The following is a 16,205-nucleotide window of genomic DNA, read 5'->3' on the forward strand; positions in this document are numbered from 1 at the left end:
AGGTGAGAACTGCACCCAAGACTTTTCCTTCACAGGCACCTCTCTACTTTGGTACTGAGTCTTACACAAAGGCAAACACTAAATCAATGTTCTAGGCAGGTCTGAATACAAATATGAAAATAGTTATACAAAGAAGCTGTGTTGCCATAATTACATTAATTTAAAAGCTGATTTACATGAACTTTGCCTGACTTGCCCTAATATCATATAAATCTGCACTGAGTGTCCATCAGCAAATTTACATAGTACCTATTACCAACAGAAAGGAAAAAAAGCAGTGTGTTCCTCTTATCTAGATACTTTTATTCCATTCTCTTTTCATTTCCATTTCACTTACTTCCTTTTAATTCCTTTTAATTTATTTTTTTTCATTCCTAGTGCATTTATCTGCTCTCTGTGACCAAAAGGGATTTTGAGAAGTGTTTCCACAGAGCAAATAATGACAAACTGGAGCACAACGAAAAGAGGAAAACATTTTCTGTTCCCACAGTGATACAATACTAAAGTTACACTTAACCCAAAGCAGCTCAATGATGCCTCTCATGATAACATAAATACGATAATCCCTAATGCAGTTTATCACAACAAATAAATAATTCATGCAGCTTTCAATTTTTCATTTAAAGGAAGCATCTTGTTCGACATTTATCAGCCATAAAGCAGCACATACCATAGTGTAAGTTCTCAGGTCCTTTTTGGGTTGCCAGATTTGGTTCATTTTGTTGGCAGTAGAATCGGAGCAAACAGTGCTGATCGCAGAAGTGCTTCATTTCGCCGCGCCACTGCACCTTCTCTTTGAGAGTTCCTTGAGACTTACAACAGTCACACCGTACAGCCTTAAGGCAAAGGAAGATTTTGACATTTTTAAACAAACCTTGGAAAAAAAATTATTTCTACATTTTAAAAGTTCACATTTTTAAGAGTACTGAGGACTCATTACCACTACACAGTCAAGTCTCGCTCATCTACAATAGTTATGCTACCTTCTAACTTGTGAACACAGGAACATCTGTTACTTCATTCTTCATTGTTTGCTGGGGGTTAACACCCTGAATAAATCTACTTTGTTTTACTAATTCTTCATTAAGTCTTTAAAAATTGGTCACTTCTAAACAGTCAGCAAAAAAAATTAATTTTATGCATCAATTTTAATTAATTCCATTGAAGCATTCTGCAAAACAAGAGCAGAAAGTGATGGACTCCTTAATGATCCTATTGAACTGAGGACAAATAGTTGTTTTATCTTCCCCTCCAAAGTTTGATGGGTTTAAGTCACCAACAGAATCACTTCTCTAGGTATCAAATCAGCCCTTTAGTGTAAATAGGTTTTATATTTCCATTATTTTAGTAGTCTGGCAACAATTTTAGATTCCGGTTCTTTAGTTTGTCCAAATTTCTCTCTGATTTATAAACCACAATTGCTCTCAAACTAAAGAGGGCTCCCCAAAATCTAGTTGGCACGTTAACTTGAAACTTGAACATTATCTTTCACCAGTCTACATGGTATTTCACGAGGCATCACAAGACAGATACGGGTTTTCTCCAAAATAGATTCCACTGCATTTAATCTGCCATGCTATAAATTATTATTTGAACAGTGGTGACCCCAGTTTCACATCTTCAACTAAGCAAAGAACTGTTTGCACTACAGCTTGCCTCAATATTGTTTGCAACCTCCACCCTAAAGCAGACCTTAAAAAAATAAAAGCTTTATAGATGCTCAGGAATCCAAAGTAAGTCAACCTAATAACATAGCCAGAAGAGAAAGAGGGAAGTTATAATATGCAACATAAAACATTAATACATAAAACCATACACAACATTGCAGTTATCACAAGGCTCTGATGGCTAAAAAACGAAACAAACCAAAAAGAAGTCCAATTGCAGTTTTAGTGACTCCAAAAACGTATGAACAGGCCAATTAGTTCAAATTTAAAAAATAATTAAATGTTTCGTTCCTTCTCTGTACTTGAACAGTCTGGCACCATTCTCTGGCAATGTAAGAAACTAAGCTCTCAGTTGTAATTTTCAAGTATTTAAAGATGATATGTAGAGACTCTATTCTAACAGTATAACCAGCTTTAAATTGGGAGCAATTAAAGCTGCAGCTTCAGGATCACCTCACGCTTAGCACCAGGTGCCCCTGGAAGGGCAGGTATTTCTCCTCCCCCTCCTCTATGCAGGTGTCAGCAGTAGTGCTTGGTACCTGCAGGGCACACAAAGTCAGAGACCTTACAGCACTGCATTATCCCCATCCTCCCTCAAATTTGTTACATTTATCACTTGGACTTTCCACTGATGCTGATCCACAGTTCTTTTTGCAGCAGATATCTTCTCAGTGGGACAAAAGAGCAAGTAAATTGTATTCTTGGAAGGGAGTGGGGAAGAAGATGAAGTGTAGAGTGTTGCCAAAATAGTCTAGACTTATCAGTTCAGGGAAGCTGTGAATTCACACCTTTAATGTAAATGCATCTTCCAAAGCCACCAAAAGACTAAAATACCAGTAGAAAAAAAAATACGTATAATTCACTGTAATTTTAAATCTCAAGCCCACCTAACACTGATTGACAGCTGACCCACGTACAGAAAAGCTGATCTATTCTGACCTGTTGCAAGCTGCTTGACTATCAAAGCACCACTTTTTGCTCAATTTTTTCTCTCCTTCAAAGAAAGAAAAATGGGCCAAATCTTGTCAAATCCAGCAACTAAAGCCTTCCTACAGCAGGGCCTATTGTAATAGGACAAGAAGTAATGGTTTTAAATTGAAGGAGGGTCAATTTAGATTAGATATCAGAAAGAAGTTTTTTAGAATGAGGGCGGTGAAACACTGGAACAGGTTGCCCAGAGAGACTGTAGATAGCACATCCCTAGAAACTTTCAAGGTCAGGTTGGATGGGACTCTGGGCAACTTAATCTTATTGAAGATGCCTCTGCTCATTGCAGGGGTGTTGGACTAGAAGGCCTTTAAAAGTCCCCTAACCTCAAACTCTTCCGTGATTCTATGATTCCTGTAACTGTTTTCTCCCTTTCCTTGTTTGCTTTAGGCCTTTGTCTCTCCTGAGCTGTTACCAAGTTAATTTGGTAAAAAAAAAATTTTGGTTTGCTTCCCCATGGAAATTACTACTCCTTAGCAAGTTTGAGATTCCTTTATAGCAATGCCTCACTTCTCATCCCTACATTTGCTCCACCATAATTCTACCATTTCCATAATCATGCTTACAGTCAGTATTATACACCCTTCCACACAATGAAGTTTCCTGCTACCTTCTTGCTCACCCACTGCCCTGACCATGACATTTAATGAAAGTAAATTAATGGTTATCATGACATTCTATGATTTTATGACTTTCTGCTTTTTCCTTCCTTCCCCTTTCCGTTTGTTTTCATTTGGAATACTGTCACTATAACTGACTCTCCAAAATACCTGCCTTCAAGTCTGCTCTATCTCTGTTTCCAAAAAGCCCATCTCTACTTCCTATGCTTCAACTGCATATTAAGTCCTTTGCAACTCATAACTACTTTTTGGTATATTTCTTTTCCCGTTTCTTCAGCATGTTCAAATGGGCACGGTGATTAGTATAAAGCACTAATGTCTGCCCCAAATTTGGGTTAAAGAACAAACTTTTCATATGTGGGGCTTTTATTTACATTTTTAATCCTTCCATCACCTGTTCCTAAATGTTCTCAAATGGTATTAACTTGGCCTAATCTTAGCTGTCTATTACAACTTCAACTGCAATAAATAAGAAGCAAAAGATGTTTCCAGAGAGTGAATGATTATCAGAAAGGAGATCAACTGTTCTGAAAGAGTACTTACTGGAAATCGAGATGCCATCTACAGAACGGCTGAATTCAGATAAGAGAAATTCCACAAGGCTGCCTCGCTGCCTTTACTGTTTTGATTAACGCTGGCTCCAGTTTCAAATTCTACCACCGCTGACAATCACTGCTATCTGAGCTCACCAGCCACAATAATTTTTCTATGCCTCGGACTGTAGCTCCCCACCCCTACCTCTTTGCTGCAGACATCTGACCTCCACTGAATACACAGTCACCACTGTACATGCTGAGTCTAATCAATTCTCCACTGTAGCCTCGAATGACCTGTGTGCACTTCAGCTGTAGTACTTTCAGCAATGTTTCTCAATGTATGTTTAAAGAAACAGATTTCTGGGCTGTTCTCAGAACTGTATATTCTTTTTCAAGGTACTTTCAATGCTCTAGGATAACATCAAATGATTGAAATGGTCATCAAACATCAGGCTACTAAAGTCATTTATACTGAGATTCCCCTGGCATTTTTCAGATTAATATCTAAACCATTGCATGCAAGTTTACAGGAGAATGTCTAATAACTTGGGGAGCTAACCTCAAGATACCAACAATTTTACCTCTTGTCTTGGAGCTGCATGGACACCATAGAGCAGAAACTTCCTCAGAAATTGGCACCAACTGGTAACTGTAGCTGCTGCCCAACAGATGATTAGGGCTGAATTATTCTTTTATATTTCAATGCTTCATATTAGTTTGAAAGGACAATTCTAGATAAGTCTGATTAACTCCTAACACTTCTAGATAACAGTTGTTGTGCTTCTACCATTGCTAACTTCTTTTGGCTTTTTTAGAAGAGAATTTTGGCATTCAGGGAAGTTCTCCCATAATACTTGATTATTTCTAAACATTACAATATTTTCCAGATATTATTACATGAGAAAGATGTGTTCATAAAAAAAAGTAGACAAAGAAGATGGAGACAAACACTTGTTTAATGAACACAATGATGGTGTTAAAACATTACTAGGTTATTACTACTTATTTCTCTTTGTGTATACAGTCATTGAAACTCCAAAATAACACTGAACATTGCATAAATGAGACAAAGCTCATACATATGTAACTATTCTTTTAAGAAGCTAACAGACAGAACAGCTAATGAAGTACAAATTCGGGGAGTGGCCCTTATCTATTCAGTCCTCCTACATTTTGATCATCATCTATTTATGGCTAGGTAAGAATATGAGCTATTGAAGCACTACCAAATCTACGATATCTGGAGTGACTTTTATAAAAGTGATGGAAGTTACGAGCAAGGAGGTAGAAAAAAAAAAAAAAAAGACAATTTTAGCAAAAGACACAATTTCCCAAAAGTATTATATGTCTTCCCCATATAATAAATCTCAACCTTTTATAACCAAAACCCAACTATGTAAAGGCTTTAAGAAGCACTTGAAAAAAATGACCATCAACAATTCTTCATAATGAAACACTAGTTCCACTAGCAAGTGTAAGATTCAAAAAGTACAAATATTTAACACCTCAAAATCATCAAAAATATCAAAAGTCACTAGTTATCAGAAAATCTGTTTAAATTGCCTTTTCACAACAGCATATCTAACCTTCCCATAACACTGTACCATCAAGCATTTCTTAAGTAGACTTCATGGGCCAATTAGCCTTATCCCATGAATCAGGGTTATCCGAAGCCCAAGTTTTCAAGTGGTTCTCAAAGCTGAATCACAGTACGAGCTTCCATAGAAGCTTATGTACATAAAACTAGTTTGGTATGCACACTCCCAGACTATATTGTTTGCTGAATCACCAAAAGATTCTAAAGCACACCAAAGATTTATTAAGTTCTCCATCAGAAGGCACTTTTTATGCAGGGATAAATTTCACCCCATATCCCAAGTTTTAAGGCATATAGATTTAATCTTATTGTATGAAGTTAACATTTTAGTTAAGAACTTTGCAGCCAAGTTTTCTTCCCCTATTTTCACAGGAGACAAAAGAAACACATGGTCTTCAGTAGTTTTTTTTTAGGAATGTCTAACAGTACCCTACATACATTTTTCAAAATAAAGAATTTACAACATTTGGCTGAAACATTTCTGGAACCAGCCATTCCAAAATATCAGCTACGTCTTCATATTCAGTTCTTTTATGGTAGGTAGATCATCTTGAATTACAGGACTTGTATCTAGCCCTCTAACATTTCAAGCTTTTATTGCCTTCCAGGCTGTGTGCAGAGTTTTGGTACAGTGATGAATTTTGTACTGTCTTTTTGCAATTGCATCCACAACCGAAGTTCTTGTTTTGATATTATCAATGTAGCTTTCCAGGATGTTCACAACAGAGATCAAATATTTTATCCACGGTACTAATTGCAGGTTTTCATCTTTTTTCTTTCAAAAAATGTAAACAAAACCTCTTAATGTGAACTCTTTGCTGGTTGTGCTTCACAAGGTAGTTAAACTTCCAGAGATTTAGAAATAGATGCCATCTGTTTGATTTAAACTTTTATTAGAAATCCATTTGGTCTTGCTTTTCCCTTTGAATAAGCCTCTGTAGTTCAAACTGTGGAAGAGGGAAAAGGCAAAAAAGGAGGCAAAAACAGGAACAAGAAAAACTCCGCTAACCTAGTTTTTTGTCAGTCAACTCAACGTATCCACCTCCTACTAACAGTGTTTTCAACATTCTGAATATACATTTAAGAAGTTTTGACAAGAAAAATGTGGTATCAATTGAGAAAAAATTGGAGTTGTAAAGTAACAAATACAAACATAGTAATTTCTTGGTTTTCTGTAACTCAAGACTTCCTTGCCAAATGAATTAATAAAATCTGATGACAGAAATGCTGCTCCTATGTCTACAAAAAACTCAAATTAATACATTTGCTTATTGTATAGCAAATGGTTTGTTGAAGTAATCCATATTTGCTGCACAGTCCTTGAGATATCCTCACATGTGCATTTTTGGTTTTTTTAACTGTGGAGCTCTCGTCAAAAATTCTGAGTTACTTGCCTTGTAGTACCAGTCCTGAAATTTTTTACAGCACTCTTCACTGCAGAAATCTCTCACTACACCATCAAGTTCCTTAGTTGCTCCCTTTTTGCACAGCTGTGAGCAGTAATTACAAGAAACACATCTCAGTCCTAACCGTCTTGCAAAGTCTTGTTTATATAGCAGCTTGCAGCCTGGAAACAGATTTTAAACATTAGGAACAAAGTAATTTTTACAGAGAGATATCACAGTTAAGAGTTAAATATCGAAAATTAAATGAATACAACAACAGCTAACAATTGGGGCTTCAGACAAATTCAGGTTGCATAATAAAACTATATTTCAAGACATTTTTACCTGAATATCTTTCCTGCATAACTCTATGGTTTCCTATGATGCCTGCATCTTTTTTAACAAAACCCTGTGTTGAATCTTTGCTTATCTAATCCCTGAATAAACAGTCAGGAAAAAAATACATAATTTTCTTTTAATAAAGACCCATACAGAAGCGTTGACTTGGAATTAAATTGCTCAGTTGCACATCCTCAGAATACTAGATATCCAGATTACACTATCTACCAAAGAAACACCTATCATCATAGATCAACTTAATTTTATTACTACTTTTATTTATATTAATACCACAAATCACTTAATTTTTAAGAACACTAATATGTACAAGATGACCTAAGAACTGAGGAGTTTCTTTAAAAATATGACTAAAAAGTAAGTAATGACCAGTACTGAGAAAAATTATGCAATAATAGGAGATTACACATGAAATTAGTGAAGAATTTGTATGCAATTAATGTTTTAATTTTTCTTTTCATATTGGGGTGGGGTGGAGGTGCTGGTTGTGTTGGTTGGTTGTTGTTTTGTGTTTGGTTTTTTTTTCATTTGTTATGCAGTCATAATTTCAAGGTTGCCATAATGACAGCTATATTCTTCCATAATCTGATCCTCCCTCAAGCAAATTGGAAAAGACATTCTAACATATTAAATGTGTTAAAAGATGAATACTGTAGCTATTACTTAGGTTATTTTGAGAATATAATGTATTTAAACTACCTCAAATCTAGTGTCTATTCAGCTGATGCCTAAATCATATACCATATACCCCTGTAATTGTCCTAATTTTATAGAAGAGAACAGAATGAGAAGACAAAGTAACTCTCTATATTAAACACTGGAGGGACGAGATAACATTTACACAGACCTAATGTACTGCACCTGGTTTTATGATCTCACAAATATCACAGGACCACCAAAGACCAGAACTCAAGTCTTCCAAGTGTCCACTCTGCAAGGGCATATGTATAGTCTAACAGATGCAGACTTCTGTACTCCCAAGTACATTACAAAACTCAATATGCAACACACATACCTCACTTCCTCTGCCATACAGAATACAAAATTCAGTAATTTCAATTCAGTGACTTGTGCTGTTGTCTATTAGGGTTGAATTCATATGTGTGAAACTGAGATACTATTTTTAAATCACTAAAAGCACAAGAATGTAAATGGAAACTGCAACAGACAGCATCTTCCAAAAGGTAATTGAGGAACGTTAACTTGCAATGCAACAAGCTTTGCTAACAAATTAAATTTGCTAGTAATTTAAAAACAAGACAATTATAGAATATTACACAAATAAGACATGGTAGGTAATAATAGTTTTAAACTAATTTGGATTTTAAATATACTGCTTTGAAGGAAATAACAATCCTAAAGATAACAGTGTGTGCAAGCTATTAGTTAAAAGTACCCATTAAAAGCATGCAAAATTTCTTGCCAGTATTTTTTCCTGCTGCTGTATCTCTTTATTACTGCATGGTACATCAGACTTTTTCCACTTCTTTACAATTCCAGAGATAGTTTAGCACCACAATGTATCCTCCTCTTCAGCTATGTCTTAGAAAAGCCATTCAATGCTGCATAAACATTTCAAGGCTATAAATTAGTACTACTCCTCTACTACCAATCAGGCAACCTGTGTCCACCTGGCTAAATAGTTTACAAAAAGGATTGACAAAGTTGACATTTTTCTTGGCTGCTAAACTAAGGGAAGTAAAATTGAAGATGCTGCTGCTGTTATATTAAAAAAAGTTATCAGGTAAGAAATTTTCCATTCTACAGTCAAACATCTCCCACATTTCTGTGACTCATGGAAAAAAATGAGCAGTGAACATTAAGTAAGGGGAAACAAAAAGTCTAACATTCCAGCCATTAAGAGTAAATGCCTGAAAAACATTTTTTTTTCAATAGATCACTGATTGTAGGGGTTCTTGAAGGAGGCCTCTACAGATGATAGAAAATCCATCTTTATAAAACTTGACAGTAGATTGTTACAACCGTGAAGACTGTTAAAATGGAAGTACAAAGGTTTTCTTTTGCAACATCATAAGCAAAATTTCTTCAGATTTGTCTGAAACTTTTCCACATCTTTGTAATAGGTAACTTAATCTACCTGGCCAGGGAATATTTGGTTTAGCTTCAAGATCATGTCATTTCAGACAAAGAGAAAACAAAACGCCTCTCCCTAGGTCCTTGGTACTCTGTGCAACCTAGGATACACATTTTTATGATAATGCTATGGTTTTGACAGGAATAGTAAGACTTTCTTTGTATAGAAAAAGGTATTTGCCTTTGACGAAACAGGTTCTGAGCTCCAACAACTTGGTCTCCATGGTGCACAATGGAAATCTTGAATCAACACAGCAGTAGCATCCATGATGGCTTTGCGGATATGACTATGAAGTGGGCTTTAAATTACAGTACGTTTCTGATGAGTAATACAAAAAGCACTGGTTGTCTGATCTTTCCAACAATAATACTAAAATCCTGAGGATTTGGACAGCCTAACTCCCCTGGGGACTTGGGGTTCATGAGTATAAGCACTGCCTAAAACAAACAGCTGACAACCTCCAAGAGACTGAAATGGTTAATGGCTTAAACATTGTAAGATCACCAAAAGACTTCTGTCCACTGTAGCAAACTAAAAAAAAAGAGCTGCTCATCCAGCAAAGCCCACCCCTCCTTCAATATGCCCCCTAATTTGGACTGTGAAAGGACCCTGAGATAAGATAAGGGGATATTATTGTCCAACTATCCCAGGTGCAGAAGGGCCTGCATACCTGAAGCAACAAAATGGATTTCCAGATAAGGGAAGAGGCTGATAAGAGGCAAATCCTGCAAGGTGGAACAATCTTTCTTATCATGCCAATGTCCTCCCTTACATGATGACTCTGCTGTGAAAATCCTCCAGGGAGCATCGAAAGACATTTCACACCTAGCCTGGGCTATTCATCTCAGTTGATAGACCATAATGGACCATGACTGATGCTGACATAATAGGCAGCTGTAACTTCTTAGAAGGTGTCAGAGACTCATGACATGTCCCCTGACACTAACCACTGTAAAACTCTCCGCCTCAGGAGAGGTACTAGATGTTCCCACCTGAGCTTGCAGAGTATAATGACTCATGAAATCTTTGAGTTTAGGGGGCCTTCCCCCATCCCCAATGGATCAAGACCATCACTTCAACCAATAGACATTGAAGCTGCAATACCGAGTTTCATCACTGGATTCAGCAGGTGGTGACTCCTTCTACCACTTTTATCCTTTCTTTCTCTTCCTTTCCTTATACATTTCCTTAAGTTTTATTTGTATGCTTAAACATTGCTGTATTATTACAGATGGGAACAACCAAAATGGCTACATACCTGTTTTCCTTTGAAACAAAATTGTTCTAAAATAAACCCTACATATATATATTTACAAACACCGATCATTCAGTGTTGTTTCACTCTAATCCACCCCAAAGGATTTTTTAACAAGAAGCTGAGTTACCCTTCCCTTCTGGGGTGGGTATTAACACAACCCCAACATTTTGTACAAAAAGTTATGAGTAAAATCCCAAGTTCCCCAGGATTTCAGCTACAACACAAACACACAAGTTACAGTGTGACCAGATGGAAACCTCTAAGTGCTTTAAAGTGACTGAGAGAAAACAGCTCTTATTTTCAAAGAAAAGTGTAAGCACAGGTTATCTGCCTCAAGCTACATCACTTATGGTCTTTATCAAAGTTCTAACAGACCACTCTGTAAGTCAGCTGTCTTAGAAAGACCACTAAGGAGCATTTTCAGACAAAGTATCTCCAACTCAAAATCTGAAGCAGCAAAAACGAAGTAGCTGTTTATCTCCTAAATTAACATAACATCCCCTTAATTAGAATTCTGGCTTCCAAGCAAAGCCCAATACAAAATCCATCTCTTCCAACAGTCCAGAATTTTGGTTCCCCACATAAATGGTGGAGAGAAGATAGGGATCTGAACACATGCAACAGAAGATTACTAAAAAGACAACACCCAACCAGTTCATCCAAACCTTTACCTCAGGTTCTATGTTAAGAGGGCTTCCTTTCTCTTGGCAGATCCAAGAGCTGCCAGGCCCAGCTGTGCAGAGTTGCCAGCACTGCAGAGTTGCCCATTGTAGGAAACCTGCTTCACTTGACTGACTGCAGACTCAGTGCAAACAAGCTACTAAGCACCTGATTCTATTCCACCTAGCAGCACCTACCTGAATTAGAGGAAGTTCAGTACATTTCCACATCAAGCAGCTGTGAAAAAGGAATGCTGAACTAGAAATATTCCTGAGTCCTCAACACCAGTCTCTTTTTACCACAGAGAATAATATCTTTTATAGAGAGTAACTGTTCCATCCTAAAAGCAATTGGTTTTTTTACCTCTGAAAGGCTGTACTTACTAGACTATCTTTGTCCTTCAAGTAACATACAATACCTGCTGTTCTCTCATCTTGTAATAACTTCCACTGTTATCCATTAACAACTTCATCTAGAGAAGAATAACAACAGGCCTGTAGCATCACAAGTTAGGCCTTAAAGATTTCTGGAGTTACGTTCCACCCATGTTTTTCTGCTGTATCTCCCTCTGTATTGATTTGCATGCAATAGCAACCTCTTCCATACCCACATTCCCATCATCTGCTGTCTCTGGATTCATAAGAAACATCATTATCCTTAGGAAAACAATGCAATGCATCCAAATTTTGGGTCCTGCTTGGATTACTATTAAAGTAGACCCCATCCTCTTTATGTAACAGAGAAGCTGTGTACCACTTCCTTCCTTGCCTGTAGCTTAAGAATCTTTTATCATTATTCAATTCAACTTTTATACACTCTCAGTTTATCCTAATATTTTCTGATAATTAGATACTATCTCCTTCTGTTCTCCTCTCTCCTACTCCCACATAGTTACTCATGTTTTGCTTGTTCTTAAATCTTTCCAGGTTGATTATTCTTTCACGTTAATAAGAAGCATCTTTATCAGCTTTCTTCTTGTGCTCATAATCTCAGCACCTTAAGCTGCATCACCCCTTACCTGCAACAGCCAATTCTTCACTTAAAGAACTACCTCAAACCTCTTTAAAAGACACAACAGTGGAATTAACACCAAAGGATGATAATTTAACAAGGACTACTGGTGTCGAACAATGCACAGGATTTCACTTGATACTCTTTACCTTGTTAGAAATTAGCTCTACATGAATAAAAAAAATCTCAAAATTCAGCACAACATGTACTCAAAATTTAAATGACGTTACTTGAACAGTATCAGTGTTCTCCCTCTACAGACAGAAGGAAGATAAACATAATCTCTTCCACAGCATATTTTTCAACTACAAGAACACTACCAGAAATACCAAAATCCAGGTTAACAAGTTAAAAATTTCAAGTAATTTCAGAACATATGCATCCAACAAGCACTAACTGGAAACTACATCTACACAACAAGACTCTTCCACAAGTAGAATACCACAAGAACAAACTGTCCAGCTCTTCCATGTGTGTTTGCCTAGAAGGCATGGAACTACGTTTTCCTTTGGCATGCCAAAAGCCTTCACTTGGTGCTTCTGTTGCAAGGGAACCTGTTAAATATTTTGTAAGGGACTTGTCCGGTTTGAATATCCTGTCCCTTTTCCCTTACTCATTTTTATCAGCAGAAAAGAATATTTGAGCTTTTACAGTGACAAAATTTGTTTGAAATAGCCATTTGCAGCTCAAAGATTTAATACCAGACTACTAAATCAGATGATGTGGTCTGAACAACTGCACTGTGCCATCAGAGTTCCCTAACGAAAACTGTCATGGCTCCAGGGGATGTCAGGGATGTCCCATTGTACCTTCTGTCCACAGCAGTCAAAGGAGGTCATATTCTCTCAGAATAGCTCACGCACCTCAAAATCCCTCCATGTTTGACTTCCCCTTCTCTACTAACCTGACTTGTGGGAAAGGAATATATTCCCTTAGTAACAACATGACTCTTGCAATTGTCAAAGGGCATTTTTATGGATCATACATTTTATAGCATTTAAGATATGTTTTGCTTTTCATTTGTACCCTTTTGCCAGGATATTCCAACTCAGCACCAAATAACCTTCAAAGAGAGCCACCAGGAAGCTGATATTTTAGGTTAGAATTTGTCTCAAGAGAGACATGGCCAAAAGTGGTCATGAGCAAAGCCAAACTCTCTAACATGGTAGGCTACAACTGAAAAAGCACCACAGCAAGAACAAGTTATTTTAACATGGTAGGCCTCTGTCAAAAGCTGCAGAAAGGTGAGGCAATGGCTCTGTGAAGTACAAACCCAAGAGCTAGCAAAAGAAGATTTCATTATGCAAAACACTTAACTGAGATATTTACAAATCACATATGATTTACATATACTAAATATCTTTCCCCCCCTATAACCACATTCTATACTACTTACCAATGCTTGAATGCTATTGCAAAGCAGTATGCAGTTAGCAAGTTTCAATTATACCATAAAATTTTGCATAAAAAAGGATGCTTTTCTACAGTCTTCAAAAATTTCTGTATGCTAGCCCAAATACTGTCCATTTTATTTTTAAAAGCTGTATCAGTGCCTCTAAAATAGATAGTTGATAATGTAAACTATTACAAAGATATGTTTAAACAGTTTATGTAGCCCTCACTTTAAAAATAATGAGACCAAACATCAGGAACAAAGTGATTCAAGCAGGTTTGATGGCAACTCCCTTCATCTAGGGGAACACAGTAGCTTAGCACAGCTTCCTTGGTCCACTGACCAGAGAAACGCAGAAATTAAGTCTTAGCACACTTCATATCACATGTCAGTTTTTAAATCAGTTTTTTCAGTTTCTAATAACAACAAGAATTGCTATAAATTTCAGGTAGTATCTTAATTGGTTGTGAAACACTATTCTGTAAGCATCTGTATAAGATTTAACACACGTTTAGGCTAATCTCAATTATCTGTAATGTTTTCATGTAAATCTAAAAATTAATCAACTAATCGTTTAATAGTATACTTTACTGAACAATTCACAGTGCAGCAGTGGTCAGTAAAATCCCACTCTAAAATCTACAATGCTTTAAATGAAGGTTAAAGACATTCTAGACATTCTCAGTTCCACAATCACTTAATTTTCTAAATTTCTTTTTCTACTTGCCAGCTTGACAGTATTTCAAAAGATGTTATCTCTACTCAGATGAAACATCAGAATTGTCTACACTGGGTTTAATTTGCAGAATCCATAATTCCCAGAAAGTTATTAGCATGCTGTCAAGATGACAGTACAGTTGCTGGTTTCATAGCTGTCTTTTATCTGTATTATTCGTTTGAAAGGAATTCCCAAGCATCAGATAACTGAGTTACTCCATAGCTTATTGACCTTCTCCTTCCAAGAAACAGACTACTGGATATGAATCAGTGCTATTAAAATTTGCATTATAAAATTATTAAGCCTGTGTTATTTAAATCATAACACTTAGTTCTACTAAAAGATGAATTGAATGCAAAATAAGTCTACAAGTAAAATAAAAATTATGGTGATACTCATCATAAAATAGTTTTATTGCAGGATTGCAAAGGATTTTTTGGCCTAGACTCTCAGAAGGGATATATATTAACAAAAACAAACAAACAAACAAGAAAACCCACCCCCAAAAACCCCAAGCCCCAATAACTTGAAGATTTCCTCAGGACTCTAAACTTTCACAGCCTATCCTCAATTGTCACTCACGCAACTATACATACATAAAAATCCACAAGCAACTTTGATTTTCTTTAGTGTACGTAATATGCATCTTATTTAATTTAGATACTGGTAGTTTGGAATGCATCATTCTAGTGGTAAAACATCAGGACAGTTTAATTTCCAAAGCCTCAGCACCAGGGGAACAGATTAAACTCTTTCCACTAGTCCATTCAGGTTGTTCATTCTCCACAAAGCATCCAACTTTTGAACAAAAACAGAAAAAACATACTATACTCCATGAAAGAATTAATAACCATCTTTAGCACAAAATCTAGGTCACTTCTAATTATACCTTACTGTAATGGAAGTTTCAGCTACTCCCTGCACATATTTTTAAATATCTCAAAAGAAATATATAAAGAAACAGAGTTGGAATGAAAGTGCACAGAAATACTGATCCCAGAGACTTTAATGTGGTTGCTGGGCTTTGTGTGTAAATACGTATGTATATGTAGGTGTAAAAAAACCCTCAGGTATGAAGAATATGAGCAGAACAATGATGACACCTTTAGTGCTCCAGCTAGGCAGTTCTAAGCAGTCAAGAGATATTTGTCATTGATGTATGCCATTATGTATGCTTTCCCATCACTTTGCTTGAAGATGAACAAATAAGTACACTAGCAGAAATTTCAACACCTCTTTACTTCTGCTGATTTTATCTAGGACCCTTTATAAACACATCCCTGAAATTTCCCAGTATTTTCCCTTGAGAGTTCAATTTCTTCCACAAACGCCAGTAACTTCTGTGACTGAGTACTTTCAGCTATTCCTTCTCAAATAGTGATACATTGTCTTCTGGTGAAGAATAATTGCATGCTCAAAAAAATAATCTATATTGGTGAGGTTTCTTGAACACTTTGCAATATCAAAACCAGGATGGCCTCCATATCCAACAAGGATTTGGTACTTCTACTAGTTTTTCTACTTGACAAACAGTTGGACGTGTGTCTGGGAAAAGGCCATGATACCAAAGACAAATTGGTGGTGTGTAGGTGCCTGGAAAAGGGGGAAGCAGCATCTATCAACTCTGATGATGGAACTTCTATTTGTTGACCTCCACTCTGTCCACCAGAAGTCCTGGTGCTCTTCTTCCCATGTCAGATCTAAACACTGTTAACTCTTAGATTGCACTATTTCTGTAGCCATTGATGACAATCATTGGTTTTCCTTTAAAATACATGGTCTAGGTTGTTCCTATGGAATTTCTGTCCAGGTCAGCAGATTATTGGCATCAGGAACACATCAGCTCTTTGTCATATGCATCATCTCAGCTACAGCTTGCAGATATGTGCTATATTTATTCAAGTTATAATCTACTTAATGG

At 36.6% G+C, this 16,205-nt stretch overlaps 1 protein-coding gene across 12 annotated transcripts in view; it reads right to left on the reverse strand.

Moving 5' to 3' along the window:
• ZMYM2 (zinc finger MYM-type containing 2) overlaps positions 1-16,205 on the reverse strand; it is an 86,678-nt gene that overhangs the window by 18,537 nt on the left and 51,936 nt on the right. For all 12 annotated transcript variants that reach the window (XM_051779094.1, XM_051779098.1, XM_051779097.1 and 9 more), the window contains 2 exons: positions 6,802-6,974; positions 671-836 (listed from right to left, as the gene is read on the reverse strand). In XM_051779094.1, the coding sequence (XP_051635054.1) occupies positions 671-836; positions 6,802-6,974 (339 nt within the window). The remainder of the gene's footprint in view (positions 1-670; positions 837-6,801; positions 6,975-16,205) is intronic.

Source organism: Manacus candei, unplaced genomic scaffold (genome assembly GCF_025592945.1).
Source record: "Manacus candei isolate 608988 ecotype Guabito, Panama unplaced genomic scaffold, ASM2559294v1 h1tg000014l, whole genome shotgun sequence".
NCBI lineage: Eukaryota > Metazoa > Chordata > Aves > Passeriformes > Pipridae > Manacus > Manacus candei.